The sequence below is a fragment of the Eschrichtius robustus genome, chromosome 13 (genome assembly GCF_028021215.1).
Source record: "Eschrichtius robustus isolate mEscRob2 chromosome 13, mEscRob2.pri, whole genome shotgun sequence".
Classification (NCBI taxonomy): Eukaryota; Metazoa; Chordata; class Mammalia; order Artiodactyla; family Eschrichtiidae; genus Eschrichtius; species Eschrichtius robustus.
Window position 1 is genome coordinate 26,402,949 of NC_090836.1, and position 25,766 is coordinate 26,428,714.

General features: G+C 34.1%; 1 protein-coding gene across 3 annotated transcripts in view; it reads right to left on the reverse strand.

Moving 5' to 3' along the window:
- Positions 1 to 25,766, reverse strand: part of IPO8 (importin 8) — a 68,789-nt gene that overhangs the window by 28,676 nt on the left and 14,347 nt on the right. For all 3 annotated transcript variants that reach the window (XM_068562102.1, XM_068562099.1, XM_068562100.1), the window contains 14 exons: positions 20,943 to 21,032; positions 19,325 to 19,419; positions 18,797 to 18,881; positions 16,388 to 16,522; positions 14,627 to 14,726; positions 12,272 to 12,348; positions 11,863 to 11,979; positions 10,607 to 10,696; positions 9,130 to 9,295; positions 7,922 to 8,082; positions 6,968 to 7,093; positions 4,960 to 5,026; positions 1,629 to 1,754; positions 931 to 1,028 (listed from right to left, as the gene is read on the reverse strand). In XM_068562102.1, coding sequence (XP_068418203.1) covers positions 931 to 1,028; positions 1,629 to 1,754; positions 4,960 to 5,026; positions 6,968 to 7,093; positions 7,922 to 8,082; positions 9,130 to 9,295; positions 10,607 to 10,696; positions 11,863 to 11,979; positions 12,272 to 12,348; positions 14,627 to 14,726; positions 16,388 to 16,522; positions 18,797 to 18,881; positions 19,325 to 19,419; positions 20,943 to 21,032 — 1,533 coding nt within the window. The remainder of the gene's footprint in view (positions 1 to 930; positions 1,029 to 1,628; positions 1,755 to 4,959; positions 5,027 to 6,967; positions 7,094 to 7,921; positions 8,083 to 9,129; positions 9,296 to 10,606; positions 10,697 to 11,862; positions 11,980 to 12,271; positions 12,349 to 14,626; positions 14,727 to 16,387; positions 16,523 to 18,796; positions 18,882 to 19,324; positions 19,420 to 20,942; positions 21,033 to 25,766) is intronic.

Consider the following 25,766-nt stretch of genomic DNA (forward strand, 5'->3'; position numbering starts at 1 on the left):
AATTGTGGCTCACGGGGCTAGTTGCTCCGCGGCATGTGGGATCTTCCCAGACCAGGGCTCGAACCCATGTCCCCTGCATTGGCAGGCAGATTCCCAACCACTGCGCCACCGGGGAAGCCCAGTTCAGCGCTTTTAACAGAGTCTGGTACACATCTCTTCTAGGGAGGAAAATAGGTTGTACACTAGCTATCTTACTCCCAACTCCAAGGCCAAACTTAGGTTTCTGGCTATTTGAGCTTTCTAAAATCTGTCATCTCTATGCAATACAGTTTTATATTTATGTATATATTGATACATATATTCACCTAAAAGAGGAGGAAAGCATTACTCATCAATGATTACCAGATATAACCAAGAGGGCCAAATCTAACTTGTGACAAAGAGAACATAGTAGACAATCATGTTTGTGCATAAATACAACAGTAGCCATTATGTGGCTTACCAATTATCTTGTATTGAGCTAAATGATGCTGTTTTTCCAACTATTCCAATTTTTTGTCTTATGTTATTTATGTTCAAATTACCTATATCTAGTGTCTTCTAATATATACATTCAATTAAAAGAAAAATCAATAATTGACAAACTGTGTGGTATTTTTCTAGCACTCTTTTTTAATCAAGGAGCAAGTCTGCATTTTTGAAAGAAAAAACACAAAGAAAATTATTTACCTAAGCATTATAAAGTACACAGCTATAAAAGTAGCAAACATTCTTAAGTATAACACACAATATGAAATTTTCAGATTATAATTCCAAACTCCATTTGAAAATACAAAATGACAAATATATGTTGATGAGAGCAATACAGAACTAAATGTATAAGAAACAAATTGAGAGAGTACCTGAAGTAAAATACAACATTAGTAAGTAAACATTAGTAAGTAAACCATTAGTAAGAATCACTATGACAAATGATTAGGACATGCTTACCTTTCTACACATTGTAAAAAGTATTTCTAAATGCTTTGGATTTGATAGTAAAGTATTTGTATCTATTGTCACATAATTATGCAGAAGAGGCATCATGTCTGGAAAAAAATTCAAAATCCCAGTGAGACTTGAGTAAGAGAAGTAGAAATAAATTATTACCACTGAAAGCATATTTCTGTAGCACCCACACATTACTATCTTCCCTTGCAACCACAAAATGCTAGAAATGAAAGTGTTAAATCCACCTTTTTTATAAATGAGGAAAATGTGGATCAGAAAGACTAAAATGCTCATCATTTATTATAGTGATTGTTATTAATTTTCTTCTTTCTTTCCATAGCACTCATCACCATCAGACATACTGTATATTTGCTTACTTGGCTGTGTGTTTCCTACCCTCTCCCTCCCCCCACTAGAATGGAAGTGTCAAAAGGGCAAGGGCTGTCTATTTTGTTCACTGATGTATTGCTGAGCTTAGAACAATACTTGGAATATAGTCGATATTCAGAAAATATTAATAAATATATGGATATATACTCTGACTGCAAAGTAATTCAAGATACAGTAGGCAATATGGTCTCCCTCCTACTACCTCTATTCCTAGGGCTGAAAAACACTCCTATGATAGCACCATCCTTTACTCGAAAATATCTATTTAGACACAGAAAAGCAAAAATGTTACATGGTCAAAGTCATACCTGTAAAATATTCAAAACAATCCTGCTGAAAAATCTCATATAATATACCTAGAAGTTGCCACATTTGAGGAGAAATACCATGGCAGGTTAAACTATATGCCAGTGAAAGAATTTCTTCATAGAATTCTAAAAAGAAGAAAATCTCTAGTTAGAATCCCAGGAAATAGCAAAAATTAAACACAAAGACCACTCAGAAGAGGATTTAGGCTGTACACTCACACGTGTTTTATATCTAACGTACTTTTGAGCATCTGTTTCTCAGCATTCACATCTTCAGCTACATCTATTTGCCACCTCCCGTTTCTTACCAAGATCTGCCCCCTACTCAATAAGACAAGCCAAAGATCTGTTTTTACTAAACTTACTTATAATACTGAAAAATTATATTTTTTATATTTTGTAATATAGAAAGTATAGTTTATATATATATGTATAAAACTATATTAGAAATGGATACAAGAAGGAACAGATTATTGTATGTGGCTCCTACACAGGATTTTAAATTCACAAATAATTAATATTCTTCAGAGAGCTTAATTAATCTAGGTGAAAATATCTGTCTGTCTCACATATTTTTACAAACTATATACTGGACAGTATTTCGTCAATTTACAAAGCTTGTAAAATTTGTACAGTATTTCTTAATTTACCTCAAGACAATTATACTCAAAGTAGAAGAGTCCAAACGGAATGTTCTTGCATTTGTACACATATTTATTATTATTACCCTCACTCAAAAGCAAATTATATCTAAACATACAATCAGAAAACACAAACCTCAATACAAAAATTTCAAATAACTCCTACCATGTCACTGAACAAAAAAGTCTAACTTCAAAGTTTATTATTTTTTTCCCTTCTTATTAAAAGGAACTAATATTCACCCTGGAAGTTTGAACAAATTTTTTTTGTAACATTATTTAAAACAATACATTCAAAAGCTAGTAATACAGATATATGCCTTACCAAAAGCAAAATAAGACGGAAATCATAGATATTGGGAAATAATTTGTTATGTAAGACAATCATTTGAAATACAACTAATTGTCTGAATATAAAATTTCTGAGAGTTCTGTTCAGGAAAGCAAATGCCTCTTCCTAAAGTGAAGCCTAAAAGAAATATTTCCTTTCACATTCGTGACAGCTACGGCATGTGTGCATTACCTGGCTACGCAGATGCTCAAGACCAGGACTCTGAATCTTGAAGGAGAAACTAGAAGGCACAAAGCTGTTCCAGTTTTGGGGGGCAGCAGGTGGGGGGGACAGGGTCTGTGTTGGAGTCTGGACTATGGTAGCAGCCTAGGACCCAGTGTTGACAAAGGCAGCACTGGCCTTCTAAGCAGACCACTTTTACGGCAGAATCCTGGCTGGCTCTGGCCAACTCCAGCCTTCCCACTGCTTTGGTGTGCTATGACTATCCTTCCACTAAGTTCCATTTCTGCTCAAATTGACCAGAAGTTTTTTCATTTTTTCTCAACCAAGAAGATTGACTATTAGGGTAGGATGGTTTTACTAACTTTGACTTACTGCATAAGATAGAACAGTTAAATCAGTAACAGCTAAGCCTGGCTTCTAATAATAAATCAACTTCATGAGTAAATTAGCAATGAAAACAGGCAAAGGAGGGAGGGAGAAGTGGGACAATAGAAAGAGACTGGACCATGGACATAACACGGTCAGACTGCTGTGGCGGGGGTCCTGGATTAACAGATTCAGCCCATGACATCTTCCAGAACAAGTTTGGTTGTTGTTTTTTTTTAATCTGAGATCTTGCATAGCCAAGTATTGGTTCAAAAAAGGGCCACTAACATTATGTGCATCACAGCTGAAAACATAAGAGAGATCAGCTATCACCCTGGGACTAGGGATGAGATTAGAGGAGACAGGCAGCTGAAACCATTGCTTTCTCCTCTGCCCACAGCACCCAAGAAATAGGCCCCTTTCCTTTTTTTAACATCCTGATGTTGTAATTGCTCAAATTAAATATTTGGTGTAGGCAGATTACAGAAGGTTGGTATAAACTACTTTCCTTTACTTTACCGTTTTTTCCTCAAGATTACTTTACTTTAAATTTAAATGGAGATTACATCCTTGTAACTTATTTATTTTATACCTAGTAATCTGTATCTCTTAATCCCCTTCACCTGAAATAAATAAATTACAAGCATGTAATGCACAGCACAGGGAATACAGTCAATATTTTATAACTTTGTATGTAGCATATTCTATAAAAATATCAAATTACTACATTGTAAACCTGAAACTAATATAATATTGTAAATCAATTTTAAAAATTCACGTTTGAAGTCCTTAAAAAAATTTTTTAATGGAGAATTTTCAGTTACAATCTCTTCCATGAATAAGGACATAAGTGAATATACTCTTTTTGAGTGTATCAGAATCTCTTGAATTATGGTCCAGGAATCTTCATTTTAACTAGATCCTCAGGGATTCTTATGCACAGCGAAGTCTTAGAACTACTGCTTTATAGCAACTATTTCAAAAGTAAGGAGTACCCTCGGCAGGGTGCAGGATAATCCACTGAGATGGGAGAAGAATGCTATTAGAACATTTAGTGGATATATACATATATATTTATATTTAATCTCATGTTTTTACATTTCTATTTTTATGTATGTAAATGTAGTATAGTAACATGTATATTGCCTATAAATAGGTAGTCAAATATTATTCACATATATTAGAAGTACATGCTCAATTTTTTACTAATGGTGTGAATGATAAAAAGTTTGGGGACAACTGCTCTTAGGCAGTAACATGCTTTTGTTCCATCTTTCTATCTATACACTATACAGGCTGCATTTCCCTCATGCCCACAAGATTTGGGGCTGGCATCTTCAAAATGCTTGGATACTATGAAAAAGTTGCCTCCTCTACAAATTCCAATCAGTGTATAACATCCAGCATTAGCTACTGATTCTACTCAGCATAGTCAGGCACCATAACAGATAACATAACAACAATTAATGCACACTTCTGATAGGATATATGTCTATCATTTCACATTTTTCAATCCCAGATTAAAGTAACCTCACCTGAACCTCATCCCAGTTCCTCCTTTCTAAAAAACTTTAAATTCTCTGTTCTTTGAAAACTCCAAGACCAAAAATTCTTAACTGGATATGTTAAGCTTACCTCTAAATGAAAATCTGGATGCCTATTATCAGAAAGCATATCTAAAAATTGAACAGAATGCAAGCCTCTCTCTCTCAAAACTGTCCATCTTGTTGAATCTGAAGGGCTAAAATGCATTTTTCATCAAATTTAAAAATAGTCCCAATTTACCTTTTTATTCTACCTTTGAACTTACCAATTACATGTTTCTGTAAAACAAGATCAATGATCCGTAGACAGATATTCTCTAACTGCTGAGTAACCTAAAGACATATTTTAAACATTTAGTTTAAAATTCATCATAACTCTTAATTTAATCTATAACTTTAATATTATCTCAATAAAAATACCAACAGGACTTTTCTGAGACGAGAAATTGAGAATTCTAAACTTCATGTGAAAAATTAAACATGCAAGAATAACCAGGAAATTCTGAAAAGTAGACTAATGATAGAAGTGGCAGTTAAATTCGTAGTAAAATTACAAATTAAATTACTTCCTTATCTCATATTTTATACCAAAATTAATTCCTAATATATCTAGGATTTCAATGTGAAGACTTAAGCCATAAAAATACTAAGCATCTGTTCCAGATTTCTAATTCTGCTCTTCATACATTAAGTATTTGTACACGTGTAAATACTCCTTTTAAGGAAATCTTGTTTTCAAAGTTTGCTTTTAGTAAGTCAAAGTTCAAAATCATAAGACTGGTAGTCAGGAGACCAAGATTCCAGTCCTTGTTTTGCCTCTAGTTACCTATGACCTTGGTAAAGCCATTTAGCTGAAGGCTTTAAGTTTTTTCATCTGTAGGTTAAGGAAGCTGGATTTGATTAGTGCATCTCAATTTTAACCCATGCCTCCCTTGATAATCACAATAAGGTCACATGCTCCTTTAACTTTACTTGAAATTCAAAATAAAGTTAATATCAAGAATTTAAAAATTAAAACAAAAAGATAAAATGCTGTTTTGTCTTCAAACTAATCCCGCTGCTCATTCTACTACTGCCCATCCTCCATACACACACATTTGGGAAAACTTGACAAGGCGATGTCTAAGTTCTCTTCAAATTTAAAATATAAGTTCTACATATAAGGTGAAAGAATAATCCTTAAGTAGACACGTAACTTAACTTGGAAATCTCACTTTTACCGATAGGCCCATACTGTTTCAACAAGGACACGACAATACAATAATGAATACGGAAATAAAAATTCACACTAAGCCTTTTAGGCAAAGGAAGCCCTGCCCAGGAGAAGAAAACTGAACCATTTTTAAGAACCTGGTAAGTGTCCATTGGTATGTGATAAACACAGGATAAGTCAACAGCCACAGGGTTTAACAATGCTATTTAAAGAACCAGCACCTGCTTCCTAAGTCCCACTGTACAAAATGAGAGCTGCCATCATTGCCAAACAAGTCAACCGTGCTCACAGAAGTAATGAACACAAATCTAATTTGAGTTAAGTAGAGGCTATATAATATATAATACTTGGGGAAGAGAGCAGCAGGTTTTAGGTAGGGATTAACTGACATATTATCAGGATATATCAATTGACTGCAACCCCAAATCTACAACTTTCTAGCTCTGTCAACATGATTCAGACTCTTGATACTACCTGAACCTTGTTTTCCACTTCTGCAAAAGGACACTACCATTACCTGCTCTATGGCAGGGTGACATAGTAACATTCTGTCAGCTAACGGATATGAGAGCACTTAACAAATGTTTGCACAAATTCTTATCCCAATATTGTTCTGGAACTCAGTTTAGGAAAGATGATGTTTTAAGCTCTTCTTCCCTTCCATTCTCAGACATTTGTTACATCAGCATTTTGTTCCATTATTTAAAATTTGCCACCGTGATTGAATGGCAGTCGCTCTCTGCCAAGAAGGCCAGACTATGGATTCCAAAATGCAGGGCTCATGTCTTATTCAATGTGATATCCCCCTAAACCTAGCCTGGCACATAGCAGATGTGATGAACTGAACTAAGCTTAGCACAAAGAGATATACTATATACTTTAAAACCACATGTAATATTTCCCTTCAATCATTTTAACACTTTTCTTTAAAATTTGAGGGTAATTTTTAAAATCCAGCAACATAAATAGCAATTTAAAGGTTAAGACTTTAAAATTCATCACCAGTGATCATATAAATTTCAGTTACTATAATGACATAATAAAACACAAAGAAATCCTACCTCTTTATGATCTTCTACAACTGTCAAGATAGTATCAATTGTATGTAAAATTCCCATAGCCATTACGGTTTTGTCTTCAACTTCTTCGTATTCATCACTTTGAAGAACTTTGCCAAATATCTCAGCCTATGAAAATAGCAAACACATTCAACAATTAATACTGCTATACCCACCCTTCTCTATAAGTTAGCAAAAGGGCAGTGTTGGGCTTCCCTGGTGGTGTAGTGGTTAAGAATCCACCTGCCAATACAGGGGACACAGGTTCGAGCTCTGGTCCAGGAAGACCCCACCTGCCGCAAAGCAACTAAGCCCGTGCACCACAACTACTGAGCCTGAGCTCTAGAGCCCCCGAGCCACAACTACTGAGTCCCGTGTGCCACAACTACTGAAGCCTGCGCACCTAGAGCCCATGCTCCGCAACAAGAGAAGCTACTGCAATGAGAAGCCCGTGCACTGCAATGAAGAGTAGACCCCACTCGCTGCAGCTAGAGAAAGCCCACGCGCAGCAATGAAGACCCAACACAGCCAAAAATAAATAATAAATAAATAAATACATAAATTCTTTAAAAAAAAAAGGGCAGTGTCACACATCCAAATGTCAGCATTGCTCGAACTTTAAGATATGCACTTTGCCAAGTGAATCAATGATAGAATCTGTCATGTTTTCAACATAGCCATTTTTCCCTTATCTCGTCACTAAAGTGGAATATATATTAGCTATTATAATCAGATAGCAAACAATTAACTTCTGGTTGTCATTAAATAAATAAATCCAAAATCTAGGAAAACTGAAAAGTATATATAGAAATTATTAACTGTCAGAATTATTAGAGCAAATATTTTTATATTAGCATTTCAATTACATGTAAACTCAACTCCAGATTTTGGAGTTTAATTGATTTAGATTATTCAAAGCCTTTATACCAACTAACATAAAACTTTGCCCAGTCTTACCAAGTGTTGAGTCATATCAACAGCAATTGAGGCTACCTCTTGACTGTATTCACATATCATCTTCTGGATAACATTAGTAACATCATCATTTTCTGTCTCTCTAACAATGTGCAACAGCTCCTGCATAATAGGCCTCACGTGTGGCTTCATATATTCCTTAGCTAATGCAATAAAAAACAAACTCAGTAAAAAAATTAGCCATTGACAAGTGGTGAAGGAAAGTAACTTGGTCACAAGGCAAATAACACAGGGTAATAGGTTCTAGATAACATATTTGCTTCACAGTGAGTAAGTTACAAAGCTGTACCAAAATAATGTTCACCAATGTATCAATTTTCCCATGAGTAACATAGGGATAATCAGTTCAGCACAGTAAAGAACTGTCCTGCCCAAAATGCCAATAGTACCCACTGAGAAATTCTAATTACACACATGCTCTGTCATCAGCACGACTTACCAAACATGAATATGCCATCAAGATACAAGTATAAAAAATCATGTACATAAAGACTATGCCCAACACTGATGTGCCTGTTCCCTCCCCCACCCCATCTCTCACCACCCTTCTCCCACATGTGCTTATGTAATACTGTCCTTCCATTAGAACATTGTTGAATAGAGGTAAAGGTGCACATTCTTCACAAAGCCCAATTTACTTTCAAAGGTTTATTTGAATTTTGAACAGAACATTCTTCTAAACAAACAAATGAGATATGTGTTATCACTCACTAGAAATGCTACTTGCTACTTTCAGAACTAGCAGAATCATAGAATCCTAGAGCTGAAAGGAATCTTAAAGCCATCTAGTCCAATCCCCCTAAATTTAAACATACGGCATCTAAGTCTTGACAGATCATGTGCCTTGCCCAAGTCTACATGGCAAGGTAGTAGCACAATCAAAACTAGACCCCCAGGTCTCTTGATTCCCCATCTACTAATCACCAACTTCTTTTCTAATCTAAAATTTTTCTGGAAACCACAGTCAATAGACACTCCTAAAAGTGGCAAGAATAAACTCCTATAAAACTGAGGGGGCAAAAGCTCAAAAATCCAAACCCTGAACCTTAAGACTTAGGGACTCATCTTTGTTAGGGAAGGAAGTGAACAAAACTCCTTGAGAACACCATGTCAAAAAAATAAATTAAATACACCCTCTAAAAGGTGTGTTTTTATTTTAAATTTTTTAAATTTAAAAATTTTGTCTTTACCTTGTGTCTGGTTAGAAATTAATGACTGAAGAGCAAGGGCAGCTTCAACCTTGACAGGCATCTCCTTATCTTCAATCAGGCTCTTCTTTGCTAGATCAACTGCATTTCTTAGGTTGAGCTCATTATGAAATTTCAAAGAACTGAATGCATGAAGTACCCAACAGGACTATGTTATAAGAAAAAAGTTAGTAGGAAACTATTAGGATTATGGCATTATGTAATAATGCCACACATATAAGAACTTCTTACTAAGTAAAATATCATTAAGTCTACCAAGTGCTATTTGTTTATTTATTTGTTTTTGGAGAGAAGCATATTAGCCTTAGTGGCTAACTTCTGGATTTCCCAGACTTCTTATAATAAAGGCAGTTTTATTACTTCTAAATTACCTTTATGCAATATCATTATTCACAGGAAAAAGAAAACAGAGCCAAATTTAAGCGTCTCTGAAAAAAGAAATCCTGTCAATGCTTTTAATAAATACTACGATTCATAACTTATTTATTATTTATATGCAAAAGCACTATGAACCAAACAATGCTGATATTCATTTACTGGTCTTCACAACAAATGAATGAAATATTATTTTCCCTTACACTAACTGGCTTAACAAACTTGATTTTTCCACTCACACAAGACACGAAGAAATTTAACTTTGCATAAATTACCAAAGTTTAAACTATTAAACCACAGAATCAATTATTTTTTAAAATTCTCTATGTGCATAAAACACAACTGACAGTAATTAATTTGAATGGCTAAAGACTTAACAAGAGAAATACAATTCACAGAGTCTGCAGAAATAACAGCCTACTTATAAAAATACTTGTGTGCCCTCCACATCGCTAATCTACATTCACACAAATATTTCCTTAGTGACTATTATCTTCTGTTTATAAAATACTTTAGAGTGTACAAGGCATTTTAACATATATTGGTTTTTAGCAAGACATTTTGTCGGGTTGATACAGTTATAAAAATTAAGTACTAGGCTCTTAGTGTTCTATTTTTATTTCTCCATAAAATATATTATTTCTATAAATAATATACACTTAGAACACAAATAAATTTACATGGATTATTATTTTCTCTATTTTATTAAGGCATATCTATTATACTGGAAATCATAATCAAGTTTTTAGCCAAAATATAATTTCCATGCTGTTTTGGACACTAAAAATTAATCAACTTATGAATCTACATTGTACCATTGCTGTAACATCATCCCTCTCACTGAATGTTTTGCATATGCAGCAAGTGAGGCTAGGGGAAAAAACAGCTGGAATTAAAATCTATAAATTCCTTTATTCACCAGTTTGCTCTTTATTCAGCTTATGTGACCATAAAAGACATTCTAATTGCCTTCATTTCGCCTCAATATGTGGTAAAAGGTCAACTTACCTAAAAATATTTAGTTCAATAATTAACTTACAAATGAAGATTCCGAGATACTATAATGGAAATATGGAAAACTTACTCTGGCTCGAAGGTATCCCAGGTTAGACAATAATAATGGAAATACGTGATTCTGCAACAATAATTCCATTTGGTCCTTGAATAAACTCTTCTGTTAGGAGACAGAAATTAAGTTTAACTTACCAATGTCTTTTTCATATGTAAAAATCACTTCCTAATAAAATACATTTGTTATGACTTACATTTAATATACTTCTATTTACAATTCTGTAAAATTATTTTACCTACATATTGCATGTTTTAAAGCAAGACAGAAATAGTACTTTAGATATAATTTGATATTGATTGATCTTTCTAGAAATAAATAACACTAAAGTCATTTTGTATCATTTTTTTTACACAGCAACATTTTCATACTGAAAAAGTGATGAATAAAAAGTCATTTTTTTCGAACTACCATATGACACAGCAATCTCACTACTGGGCATATACCCTGAGAAAACCATAATTCAAAAAGAAACATGTACCACAATGTTCACTGCAGCACTATTTACAATAGCCAGGACATGGAAGCAACCTAAGTGTCCATCGACAGATGAATGGATAAAGAAGATGTGGCACATATATACAATGGAATATTACTCAGCCATAAAAAGAAATGAAATTGAGTTATTTGTAGTGAGGTGGATGGACCTAGAGTCTGTCATACAGAGTGAAGTAAGTCAGAAAGAGGAAAACAAATACCACATGCTAACACATATATATGGAATCTAAAAACAAAAAAATGGTTCTTAAGAACCTAGGGCCAGGACAGGAATAAAGACGCAGATGTAGAGAATGGACTTGAGGACACAGGGAGGGGGAAGGGTAAGCTGAGAAAAAGTGAGAGAGTAGCACTGACATATATACACTACCAAATGTAAAACAGATAGCTAGTGGGAAGCAGCCGCATAGCACAGGGAGATCAGCTCGGTGCTCTGTGACCTCCTAGAGGGGTGGGATAGGGAGGGTGGGAGGGAGATGCAAGAGGGAGGGGATATGGGGATATATGTATACATATAGCTGATTTACTTTGTTATACAGCAGAAACTAACACAACATTGTGAAGCAATTATACGTCAATAAAGATGTTAAAAAATAAATAAATAAAAATGGAACTATCGAAAAAAGTCATTTTTTTAATTAATGAAAGAAAAATATTTAGTCAATTCAATTATGCAGAAAGTCACCAGTTTTAAATTATCCTTAACTTTCATATTCTCTCATTTGCCTGTGCTACACAGTGTTATTAAGTAAATTAAATTTGAGTAGCTTAACCTTCAATAAAATATCAGCTAGGGAACCGATCACATGCAGGGCTCCATCCTTCTTCCTAGGGTCAAAGTTCGGGTCTGTTAGGATTTGATAACAGAATGCCATCATTTTTGGCAACACCTAAAGAAACAGAAGAAACCATTTTAGTCTACATGAACTTTTACTGCCTTACTATTGTATTAAATATGATGTACAAATTTTCAAAAATAAAGCCATTTTATTGTGTTCTATCAAGCAATTATAATTAAGAAAACAAAATATTCCTTTTCCCTTAACAAGGACAGAAAAATATTTTTAAAGTAACAGATTGTAACAACTAACATAATTTTTCAAATACTAGGGGCATTCATTAGAGTGTCAAATCAACACAGGCCACCTTTCAGTTTTGTATTTAAAAAGAATAACTATATACCTCTTTTCTTTTCTTTGCAGCAGTATATAAGAGAGTCTGGGCTGCTGTGGTGGGAGAAGCATAATCTTCGAAAATATCTAAGATTTTAAAAGTTTAAACCATGTTAGCAAAAATACAACTACTTATTATAGATTTTAAACCTGATTGACCACTATTCCAAAACCAAGAAATAAAACAGTCCACATATAACATTGGTTTACAGCATAAAAAAGCTAAAGATATATCATCACTGCTCTCATGCACAACAATATTTATCAAATATTTATTTTAATCGTTTTTAAAATATTTTAAATAGTTATTAAATATTTAAATTAAATGTTATTTATCAAAATAAACACATATTTAAATATGTGTTTATTTTAATAAATATTAAATGTTTATTAAAATATTTAAATAGTTATTTAAAAGGTTGACCTTTTAAATAATCATATTAAAACAAACAATACATATTAGGCATATCTGTTTCACTGAGGATAGGAAAAATGCTTTACCTCTATCAAAAAACAATAAAAATTTATTTAGTGCTTACTATATGCCAGGCACTGTTCTAGGCTCTGGGGATACAAATATCAAACAAAAAAGGTTCTCATGGAGCTTACGTAGTAAGAGAAAGAAACAAACTGATAATACACATATAGACACTCATACACACACAAGATATTATAGCTGAAGACACTCCATCTCAGAGAGGTTAAGTAATTTGCCCACAGTCACACAGTGAGTAAGCGACCAGGCCAGCATTCACATCCAGGCTGTCTTAACATGAAGGCCTGAGCTCCTTCAGTTTTTACCAAATCTAAAAACACCATTATTAATATCAGTCAATACACTTAGACAGGAGTATTTTGTTAATTAAATAACTGCACCTGACAAAAATATAAAAAGAAAACTAATAACGTAATTGTTCTCCCCAGTGGTTATCTAAAAGTAAAATACACATATCAAGTAATACCCACTGCATTCTACAGAAGGAAATGATTAAGGAAAAAAGGCACATTAGCTAGTCTTGAATTATCCATATTCTCTTTTAATCAATAAAATGTAAATTCTATCAATCAACACACACAGCTCTTAACTATTATATTTTCTAAAAACTGAGATACTTTCTTATTTGATATGAAGAATAAATAAAATAATGGTAGCCTTCTGAAAGTTAAACAAATACACTGCACATTATAAAAACAGGTATCATAGAAAAGCTAGACACTAAAAAATGCCTTACAAAAGAAGGAAGACCAGTTAACCATTCTGCTCTGTCAAAGCAAACTAGGAAAACAAAAGCATTAGGAAGGGGAATTAATAAATCATGCACATGTACAATGATTTTCAAATAGAAATGATACAATGGAAGGATAAAGCAGTGGTAAATATTGTTTCTCATTCACTTGCTTTTCCTGTACTTTGTCTCCAAAGGAAAGAGGCACTTCCTCACTTACTGAATCAAAGAACCTAAACACAAAGCACTGTGAAAACATCATAGCGCAATAATCTAGCACCTATACTAGTAGGCTTAACTCAAGTAACTAGAGACATATGGCCCAACAAGGGGAAGCACTGTGGTCACAGCACCTTCAGCATGCCTTGGTCAGTGCTAGTCTTATCAATTCTTTGTTTCAACATTCACTGAAGGCAGACTAGGGCCAAGAACTTGCAGAGGAATGTAGTGGTGTAGAAGGGATGGAGAATGCAAATTAAAGCAAGTAAGATAAAGTCCCTGCCCTCAGATAGCTTCTTCACCGTGGGAGGAACACAGGTACACAAATAACATCTTCCTATGCTAAGCGCCTGAGTACTCCAGGAAGTGCTTAATTCAAACTGGTGACAAAAGGGAATGAACTTAGGCAACCTACACAATTCAACAGCTTCCTGGAAGATCCAAGGCTAAAAGGACCCACAGAGAACTGGGCCACACAGTGGGGTCATCAGAAGTAATCTCATTCCCCTGTGGAATACTCAGTCCCTAGGTTAAGGATGCAAACTAAATTTGGGTGCTCCTAAAATATGCAGAAATGCAAAGGATCTCCCAGACTGAGAACAACCCAATCTACAAACAGGTATCCCAAAAGGCACAGAAAGGAATGGTCCCTGCAGATCAGCATCACAACAGAAAGAGTTATACATAGATGGCTCCACGACTGCTTCAGCACCCATGAGAGGGATGGACAAATAACGCAGCTTTTCATCTCAAGTCCGTCGGGTCAACAGAACATCAAACTCTCACGAGTTTCAGAGTTTATCATGCAGAGCAGAACTCTGGGAATTTAACAAAGTAGTAAAATCTGCTTAAAAGTATAAATTTAGTTCTACTACTTTACAGAGCCAGGAACTGATGAGGACTAAAATCATCTCCATTACCAAATTTCATCCTTATATACTCATATGGATCTTCCTGCCACAGCTCTTCATCTTCATCTTTATAACACATCACAGAAAAAATCACATCTTCAGAGATATTCTAACAAGAGAAAAAAACAAAACAACAAATGGGTATAGACTATTCACATTTGGCGAACACCAAGAATGAAAGCCTTCATGAAGTTAGTTTTCCAAACTGTTATATTAATCTTTCTGTTAAGCTTGCATTGGCTAAGGTGAAAGCAGGAAAGCAGAAGCCTTGGGGGTAAGGGGTGGGGGGCAGAAGAAGTTAAACATAAGATTGTTTTTAAACAACAACTGATTAAAGGTACAGAGAAAGAGATGAATGTTATTCTTTGAAGCAAGAGCGGGGATAATAAAGTTTTACTATCAATATTAAACATACCTAAACATACCTTGATTCTTTAAGGAAGAGAAATAAATATCAAACCAAGGTTATATTTACTATTACATTACTTATTGTGAACATTTTTACATTTCCATTTTGATCCTAAATGTCAATATTTCAACAACATTAACATTTTCTTCTCTTTTTCCATTTTCAACAACTTAATTTCCTACCCTACAAATGCAGGCTTCAGTGGGGGGAAAAAAAATCACATCTAATAGCCTCTATGTTCACTACCGCTAATGCTCTACCAAGCCCTTCCGTGCTCTAACAATTACATATGTAAGAACAAAATTAGCTCTTATCACTTCTTCCAAATTAAGTAATTCTAAGAGAAAAAAATTCAGCCTAATAATCAGAGTTTTCTTACTCCTACATTACAGCCATGTAAAAATAAGGCCAAAGGCATCAAGTAGAAAAAAATGCTATCACAGTTCACCCTTACTTTACAGGCACACAGTAAATAAAATGAAATCTGTATCTTTATTAATTGCAAAGAACCAATCACTATTTGATCAAGGGAATTAGGCAAACATTATTAAAATGTCCACGGAAAACAATGCGAAAGATCTAATATCTGTAAGACCTATAATAAGATAACACTAAACAAATTCTATCCTAGACACCAAAGACAAAGTAAAAGAATTGCTTTACTTTTTAGATACCAACTTAGAGATTACAGAATTTAAGAATTCATAGTTTGAGAGGAAAAAATTCCGTTCCTAACATCTTTGAATTACCCAAAATTATCTGTATGTAAATATTAATTTATTTATTAATGGTCCATAATTTTTCATTCTGATTTATTCTTTAATAACAATGCTGATTCTACCTTTAAGTACACAATTGATATAAAAACCGAAAACTTCAACTTCTTTTATAGAATTTAACAATCCAAAAAGAGAAGTAAAAACCTTGTTTGCTCATACCTACAAAAGAAAATGGTCATGTATCAGGCTGCATTTCCTGCAAAATAACACTACCTTAGTAGAGCCCTGGTGACTGTTTTCAAAATGCTATCATACAAAATACCTCATTTGATCCTAGCAACCTTTAGGTAAGAAGGGTAGAAAAATATTATCTGACCTAACAGAGGAGAAACAGAGGCTAAATGAGATTCCAAGCAAGATTAACTAAATCCAAGCCTTCCAACTCATACAACTTGAAAACTTCACTCTTCTCAAATACCTAAATTTCCAAGCCCTTCATATCAGATATAAGACTGCATTCATTTGAAATTATTAATGGAAACAAAAACATATTAAATATAAAATATGGGATTAGTTAACACTTACCCTGTCCAGAAAATTTAACCAGAGAATGATTTCCGAGAGCTGCTCCCTGACACTAACCTGTATGTGCGGCTTCATCTGCTTCCAGGTTACAGAATGAACAACGCCTTGGTTGAGATAGTTGAATGCTTGCTGAAGAACACGGGGAGCTACATACTCTTTCTGCCTATATTGGTCTAAAATTTTTAGTAGTACCTACAGGAAAATAGGAAGAGAAAACATAGGAAAACATAAACAATTTTAAAGTTAACAGGATGGGCATTTTAGGCATGACATAAAACCAATGCAGAAGTCATAGAGATAAAAATTCACAGATTTTTAGAGAAGTAAATATTTTGTGAGAAAGCACACGAGCTGTTTTAATTCTTAGATAGGTCTTTGTGATATTGAACTGAAGGGTGTCTCACTGTGATTTCCAGCCATTTATCCTACTTCTAACCTGTGGAACTACTCAAAATAAGTCGATACACTATTCCACATACTAGCTCTTCAAATAAATTAAGACTCCTGTCAAATATTAACAGACTTGACTAAGTGAACACTGAAAACATCCATATAGCAAGAGACGCCATAAACATATTTTAATATTTGATAAAGGTGCATTTCAACTGGAAGAGAAATGGTAAGTTATCCAAAAAACAGTATTGGGACAGCTGACTAGCCCTCTGAAAAAAATTAAGGTGGCTCCCTAACTAAACTTCACACCTAAATAAATTCCAGATAGGGAAATATTTCAACAGCAACAAAAAATGACACCACAGAGTAATTAAAAAAGAGTGTGCAAAAATTTTATTTTATAATCTCAGACCCCGGAAAGTCTTTGTAGAAATACCACAAAACTGAGAAGTTATTTTTTTAAATATTGATTTTTAAAAAAAGATTATTTCTAAGGAAAGAACCATGCCCAAAGCAGCTGTGAGGACCCAAGGACATGCAGTCAGAGGCTGCACTACAACACGGTCCAAGTCTTCCAATTCCTGATCTCCAGAGCCCTTCACTACAGCAAGCTTATCACTGAACTGCTGAATAAATAAAAGGGGTTCTTTTAAAACATGCACAGAATTTATAAATTCAGAACATGAATTCAGTTCAAGTTAGACAAAGTTCAGGTTTATAAAATTCGTCAGAAGTCCTACTACCACCTAGAAACTCCTTCTGCAATGCAGGCTAAAAATGGATGCTACTAAACACAGTTCTTCCTAATACAGTTGCTGTTCACACAAAGTGGAGGTGGTCGCAGATGAGACACAATAGTAAAGAAGAGAACAGTTTTTGATTAAAAAAAAAAAACTTTTTAAAATATCAGGAATATATACCTTAAATGACCAATGTTCAAACAGTTTATGCAACAGCATGAAATTTAAATGTGTGTGTACATACATGTTTATGTGACACTGGAAAACCTCTACTGAACACACTAGAAGAGGGCATCAACTTTAGGATGCTTACTGGGGTTTAACAGCAGTGGCAAGAGCAGAAGACAGAGCTAACCAGCTCCCTGATTATCCTAGTATCTAAAATGAATGGCTGAATATATAATTTTATTCATCACTCACCAATTTTCCCTACAGACTTTCTCATGGGCCAACAAAATAATCTGTGAGAAAATTATAGCCATAGCTTTCCTGAATTGTTGCAAGGTAATTTTTAGAAATGATAATCCATAAAAGGAAGTATTCCATCTAAGATGACAGGTTTGAACTTTCTATCATTGACAGTAAAGAAGACTAATCTGCATAGATTTATAAAAATCTACAAACACCCTTTGTATCATGAAAGCCTTTTACTATGTCTGATTAATCTTTGCTTCCTTAATATAGCCCTGACACAGCCAATGCTCAATCATTACTGAATTTCATTTGTTGAAACAGAAACAAAAATTTCATGATTCAAATGGCCATACAGATAGTCTTCATGCCCATCTATCCTTTGTAGTTTGTAAATATTAATATGAACTTGGATTATTTCTCAAGAACTCCTAATTTTCACTGTACAGAATGGTTCCCAAACTTCCACAAAAATGTGTAAGTTCTCAGCTGAAAGTCTTAACTTCTGAGCTCAACTCCTCTTGAAATAGATCAATTCCTATTACCTAAATCTTCTGACATAAAAGCTTAGAACAAAGAGGTGGGGCTCCAAGAAATAGAGGGTAAGAAACTCATGCGAGGTCAGGAAGTTAACTGAAGAACCTGATCTAATACTGGCGACTGCTACACAAGTATCAATCAACAGACTTGAAAGGTTTCAGTCCAGCATCTAGGAGTCTAGAAGGGAAATTCTTGCAGTAGCTACCCTAGGACATTTGGTTCTAAAACAGACTGCACTGCATTAGATTCCCAGAGCTGCCATTTCATCCCCTATAAACATGTATTAATTAACATGTTTGTAAACTACTTTTAAATGGATAGAAGTGACTTAACTACTTTCAGCAGTAACCATCCTTCTATTTTAAAAATATAAGTTTATTACCTGCTGAATTCCCACTGCATAAGTTTTCAAAAAGAATTCAGAAAATTCAAAGTATTCTTTTGTGACATTTCCTGGGCTTCCATATCTTAAAATACAAAGAGAAAATGTTTAAATACTGCAAATTTTAGAAACAAAGCATGCTCACCAGTTTAAATACTTGTTGAAAGATGTATTCTATTGGGACAGAAAACTAACATTTTACCTTTTTTTCACAAGCCCCAAAATGAAATTATGATAAGCTGTACTCAGACTCCAGGCCATACTTAAAATTTCAGACAGAAATATCATTTCTTGATCCTTTTTACAGAGAACAGAAAGATCCAGAGAAGACTGTTCACCTCACTATGATCTCAAAGCCAATGATCACAGTTAAGCCTGCTTTAAATCAAAGCAGAGGGTGACTTTTTGCCCTCTGCTGCTCTAAAGAAAAATAATCATATACTGTAGAGCATCAAGGGACTATTCAATTTTATTATATCCAATATTGAGGTACTAACCATAGATTGTAAATCTAATAACCAGAATTACCGTTCAAAGAGACGAGCTACAATGTGTAATGCCCACTTCTTACACTTCCACCAGACTAATTCTGGTCTATCATCCTCATCAATCTGCAGAGTCTCCTAGGAGGACAAAAACACCCAGATAAAATTCCCACATAATGAAAAGGTTTGTGTGACTAACAAAGGCAGAATAAATATTGATACAAATTAAGTAATATTAAATGTGAATTCAGACTGCCATACAAATGCAAATTCTTACTTTATAGATTGCTAGGTAGGAATTAAACAAGCAAAGCAAATTTCAACCAACCAGTGCTGTTGTTTTATCTTCTATCTTTAAAAGGCCCAAATAAGTAGAAAACAAAACACAAAATACCATATCCCTCAAGGAAACTCTCTGAGATGCCAGAAAAGTTCTATATCTTGATCTGGGTGATGGTAACACAAGTGTATGTTTGTCAGAATTCACTGAACTGTTCACTAAGTTCTGGCATTTATGTGTATAAACTAAACCTCAACATAATTTGTCCCAAGATATGGACAAAGGAAGGAATACTGCACATTTGGAGACAAGCTCAAAATTTTAAATATTTGATATATTTTAATTTAGTTAATTTGATTAATTATTTGAGTTAATTTGATAGATGAAATATAGTATCACTGTTACTACAGATAAAAATGAGACACCATCTTTCACCTATCAAACCGGCAAACTTAGAATTTAACAAAACAGACATTCTCAGTCACTGCTTATTAAAGTATAAACCAGTGCACTGTTTCTGGAAAGCCGTTTGCAAGATCTGTAAAAGTCTTGCACAGGGAATCATAGCCAGTACCTTCTAATAACTTTTAATGGAGTATAACCTATAAAAATACTGAATTACTACGCTGTACACCTGAAACTAATATAATATTGTATATCAACTATACTTCAATTAATTGATTAACTAATTAATTAATTAAAGATCTGTCAAAGCCTTAAACACTGCTAAGAGGTTATCCAAACAAAATAATCATGTATGTGCATAAAAATTTAACTACATCCTTATAGTCAAAACACTAAAAAACTAAAACAACCTAAAAATCCAGCAAATGAAGCATTCAACAAAAATGGCACAATGTAAAAAAATTCATAATCATACAAAATATTTACAATAGATTTTAAGTGAAAAGTGAACTTCAAAACAGTACCTATCTATACCATTTTTACCAATAAAATATGATTGCTCCTCCTGACAAATTTCATTAATGCTCCTTTTTCTGTATACCCTTTTAAGTTACTTTTTAGTAAGATTTTGTCAGCATACCCTTTTTAATCACTTCTTCCTATAAAGATTCTGTAATATTTTTTGTAGAAAGAAAAAATATATGGTTGTATATAAATGCAGAGAAAAAAAGACAAGAGGAATAAATACCAAGTTTTAAAAATGGTTATCATTTTTAGTAGGATTAAACAGTTATTATTTTATTAATTCTGTTTATCTGAACTTTCTAAAAATGAGTATGTATCATTAATTACTTTTATTACAGTAGTAGTTTTTTTTTTTTTCTAAATAGCAGGCTGGTATAATAAATCAATCTACCACAAATAACCCAAATCCAAGTTTTCCCCATTATTCTTAGGAACAGAAGCCCTTTCTTACAGGTGGAACAGTCCTGTCAATAATAGTTCGGAAGATCTCCATCCACGCCGTCATGGTTTGGTTATTCACCAGCTGAAGAGGCAATGCATACTGAAAACAAAGGACAACAACGTCAGACAATAATTCCGCCCCTCTAAAAAATCAGCAATTTATCTATATTGAAAGGTTGAAATATATGCAACGGTTAACACCTGACCATGAAATTAGTAATTTCAGATGGTTCAACCTAAAATTTAACTTAAAACAGCTCTATAAACATATGTATGTAAATTACATTTTTTTAATCTAGAAAATATACATGCCATGAATTATTTCTCTAGGCTCTTTTTTTTTTGGCCGCACTGTGAGGCACAAGGGGTCTTAGTTCCCTGACCAGGGATCGAACCTGTGCCCCCTGCATTCAGAGCACAGAGTCTTAACCACTGGACTACCATGGAAGTCCCAAAGCTACTTTTTTAAGTAAAAAATAAATAATAATGCAGTAAGGCATCATTTGTTCAACATGAGATTCTAGATAAGTGATTTTTTACCATTTACCCCTTTGTGTGTCAAACTTTTCATTTTTCCAGCTTTATTGAGATATAATTGATATATAATACTATGTATGTTTAAGGTATACAACAGGATGATTTGATACACATATACATTATGAAATTACTATCACAATAATGTTAGTCAATACCTCCATTACCTCATAAAATTATCTTTTTATTTTTGAAGTATAGTTCATTTAAAATATTATATTAGTTTCAGGTATATGAGTGATTCAGTATTTTTATAGACTATACTCCATTTAAAGTTATTACAAAATAATGGCTATACTTCCCTGTGCTGTACAATACATCCTTGTTACTTATTTATTTTAGACATAGTAGTTAGTATCTCCTAATCCCATACCCCTATCTCGACCCTCCCCACCTCCCTCTCCTCACTGTTAACCACTAGTTTGTTCTTTATAACTGTAAATCTGTTTCTGTTTTGTTATATACATTCGTTTGTTTTATTTTTTTAGATTGCACATCTAAGTGATAAGAGTATTTGTCTTTCTTTGTCTGACTTATTTCACTAAGTCCATCCACATTGTTGCAAATGGCAGAATTTCATTCTTTTTTATGGCTGAGTAATATTCCATTGTGTGTATGTAGATACACACACCACCTCTTTATCTATTCATCTATTGATGGACACTTAGGTTGCTCCCATATTTTGTCTACTGTAAATAATACTGCTATGAACATTGGGGTGCATGTATCTTTTCAAATTAGTGTTTTCATTTTTTTCCAGATATATACCCAGCAGTAGAATTGCTGGATCATGTGGTGGTTCTGTTTTTAGTTTTTTCAGGAACCTCCATACTGCTTTCCATAATGGCTGTACCAATTTACATTCCCACCAACATGTACGAGGATTCCCTTTTCTCCACATCCTTGCCAACATTTGTTATTTGTAGACTTTTTGATGATAGCTATTCTGACCAGTATGAGGTGGTATCTAGTGGTTTTGATTTGCATTTCTCTGATAATTAGTGATGTTCAGCATCTTTTCATGTGCCTGTTGGCCACCTGTATGTCTTCTCTGGATAAATGTCTATTCAGGTCTCCTGCCCATTTTTAATTGGGTTGTTTTTTTGATATTGAGTTGTATGAGCTGTTTATATATTTTGGATATTAACCCCTTATTGGTCATATCCTTTGCAAATATTTTCTCCCATTTAGTAGGTTGTCTTTTGTTTTGTCAATGATTTCCTCTGCTGTGCAAAAGCTTTTAAGTTTAATTAGGTCCCACTTGTTTATTTCTGCTTTTATTTCCTTGCCTTAGGAGACAGATCAAAAAAAAAATTGCTATGATTTATGTCAAAGAGTTTTCTCCCTATTTTCTCTTCTAGGAGTTTTATGGTTTCCAAGTCTTAATCCACTTTGAGTTTATTTTTGTACATGGTGTGAGGAAATGTTCTAATCTCATTCATTTACATGTAGCTGTCCAGTTTTCCCAGCACCACTTACTGAAGAGACTGTCTTTTCTCCATTGTATATTCTTGCCTCCTTTGTCATGGATTAATCGACCATAGGTGCATGGGTGTATTTCTGAGCTCTCTGTTCTGTTCCATTGATCTATATGCTTGTTTTTGTGCCAGTACCATGCTGTTTTGATTACTGTGTCTCCGCAGTATAGTCTGCAGTCAGGGAGCCTGATACCTCCAGGTTTGTTCTTTTTTCTCAAGATTGCTTTGGCAAATCAGGGCCTTTTGTAAATTATTTGTTCTAGTTCTATGAAAAATGTCATCAGTATTTTGATAGAGATTTGCATTAAATCTATAGATTGCTTTAGGTAGTATGGACATTTTTACAATATTAATTATTCTAATCCAAGAACACAGAATATCTTTCCATTTCTTTGTATTGTTTTTAAATTCCTTCATCAATGTTTTATAGTTTTCAGAGGATAGGTTTTTTACCTCCTTGGTTAAGTTTATCCCTAGGTATTTCACTCTTTTTGATGCAATTGTAAATAGAGGTGTTTCCTTAATTTCTCCTCCCATAATTATCTTTTTTTGTGGTGGAAACTCATTCTAATGACTTTAATGAAAATCTTTATGTCATGAAACATTCAAGAAACATTTTTTCAATTCCTTTCCTCTACACTGTGGCATGAAATCACAGTCCACTGTATTACAGTGTGCAACCCCACCCCTGCTACACCTTGAGCTACAGGAGATGAGGCATAGCACCTCTGCATCCATGCATTCCAAAACCTACTACACACTAAGGACATAATGTTAAGTAAAGCTCACAGTCTAGTTGGGGCAGAGGGGGAACACATTTAAACAAGGAATTACAATATGGTATGATAAACAGTACAGATAAAAGCAGTATAATGTTGATAAGGGCACCCATGAGGACCACCTAATGCAGCCTGCTACTATCAGAGACAACTTCCTGGAAGAAGTGATATGCAAGCCAAGACCTGGAGGAGCACAAGTTGACCAGGGCATAAAGGGGAAGGAGAATGCTCCAGGCAGAAACACAGTGCCTTAAAGGCTCAGAAGTGACAGAGGACATGATCTGCTCATGAAGCTGAAAGAATTTCCATATGGCTGGAGTGTAAAGAACAAAGCTAAAGCTAAGTATGGTATAAGATGAGGCAAGAGATGAAGGGTTTTATAGGCCATGGGAAAAAGTCAACACTTTGTTCTAAATGCAGTGGGGACTCAGTTGGCTGTACGATGGGGAACATAGGAGGAGCAGGCTAAGGGCTGGGGGAAAGTAACAATGAGTTCACTTCTGGACAAACAAGTTCTGAAATATGTACGGAATATTCAACAGCCCTGTACACAATATTTAATAAATGCTTAGACAAAATCAATTTCATTGTATCATACTTTTTAAAACATAAACTTTTCTGCCTCTTCCCAAATTGTCAATCACTTTTTACTTACATAAACACTGTAACTGTGCCTCTTAAAGCCTTCTAAATTTTTGCTTCCAGGATTTCCCACTAAAGAATATTACTGTATTAGCATATAATAGATTACTAAAATGGTTTCAAATGATGAGGTTTTTTTTCTGGTTTTTTAGGTTTTTAGCACATACATGTTGAGGAAAAAAAATTTAGATTTTTGTTCTCTTAGCAAACCAAGTAGAAGTAGAGGCTTTAAGAAAACTATTTCATCAGCCTCTGTCTTACTTACTGATTCCTGGCTATGCTTCTCCCAATAGGAAAGGAAAGTCTGGCTCAGAATAAATGGGATATTACTATATCTAACGGCAAAACATCTCACTGAATAAAAAATATTTGCCACAAAGTGATTCTCCTGAGAAAGATTTCTGAACAGAAGAACAAAAACAAAAGCACCGTACATCTTCCTACCTTATTACATTTAAAAAAAGAAAAAACAAAATAGAGGGTGAAGGAATATGTTTTCCTAGTAGTCCAGTTTCTTCTCTTTTCTCAGATGTGCCTCCTTTCCCCTTCTCTCTTCCCCAAAAAAGGCTAAGCTGAAAAAAAAGGAAAATCTGCCTTGGACTGTCTCTATTAAAAGTTTAAAAGATGAGGCTAAAAATATAAATCTTTATTCAAGTGAAATATTCTAGAACAGTACAAAAGTACTTACGTCAGATAGAAGCCAAGAACAAAACCAAACTATCTTGGCTCTCTAGCCTGATGAAACTACCCTCTTGCCGTGACTAATTTAACTAGAAAGCATGAAATAAAGCCTTAATCCATTCATCATCACACAGTTTAAACTGACAACAATTATTCTTTCTCCACCCAGATCGAAATAACTTACCCAAGTCTTTTGAGGATTAAATTTTAAATATTTTTATATTTAAAACATTCCATATTAATGTTCTTTATAGCTTTCAGGTAAGAAAAAGGAAGCATTTTAAATGAAGGTAAATGAGGCACTCAATCTTGTTTGTTAGCTTTAAATGGGTCAAATGCAAAGAAACTACCATCAATATGATTTCCCAATTAAAAAAAGCAGCTCTCTTCTTTTCCTTCCTCTCCTCCTATAATCATAACTAATCTACAGGCAGAATGCTATGGACAGATTAGTCAAATTATCGGGTTTCAGGGACGTTAACTACCTTGTTTCTTCCTTACCCAGACTTCAGACACTGCGGGTGAAAGGCATATGGACACTGAATCTCAGCTCTGCCACTCAGATAACCTTGGACAATTAAGTTGACCTCTCAAAGTCTGTTTGCTCATAAGGATTTTTTTAAGGAAATACATGTGAGAATATACAATATGTAATTTTTAACAATAACTGACACTTACTGAGCACTTTCTATGTATCAGGCAGAAATACAAGGCTCCGTA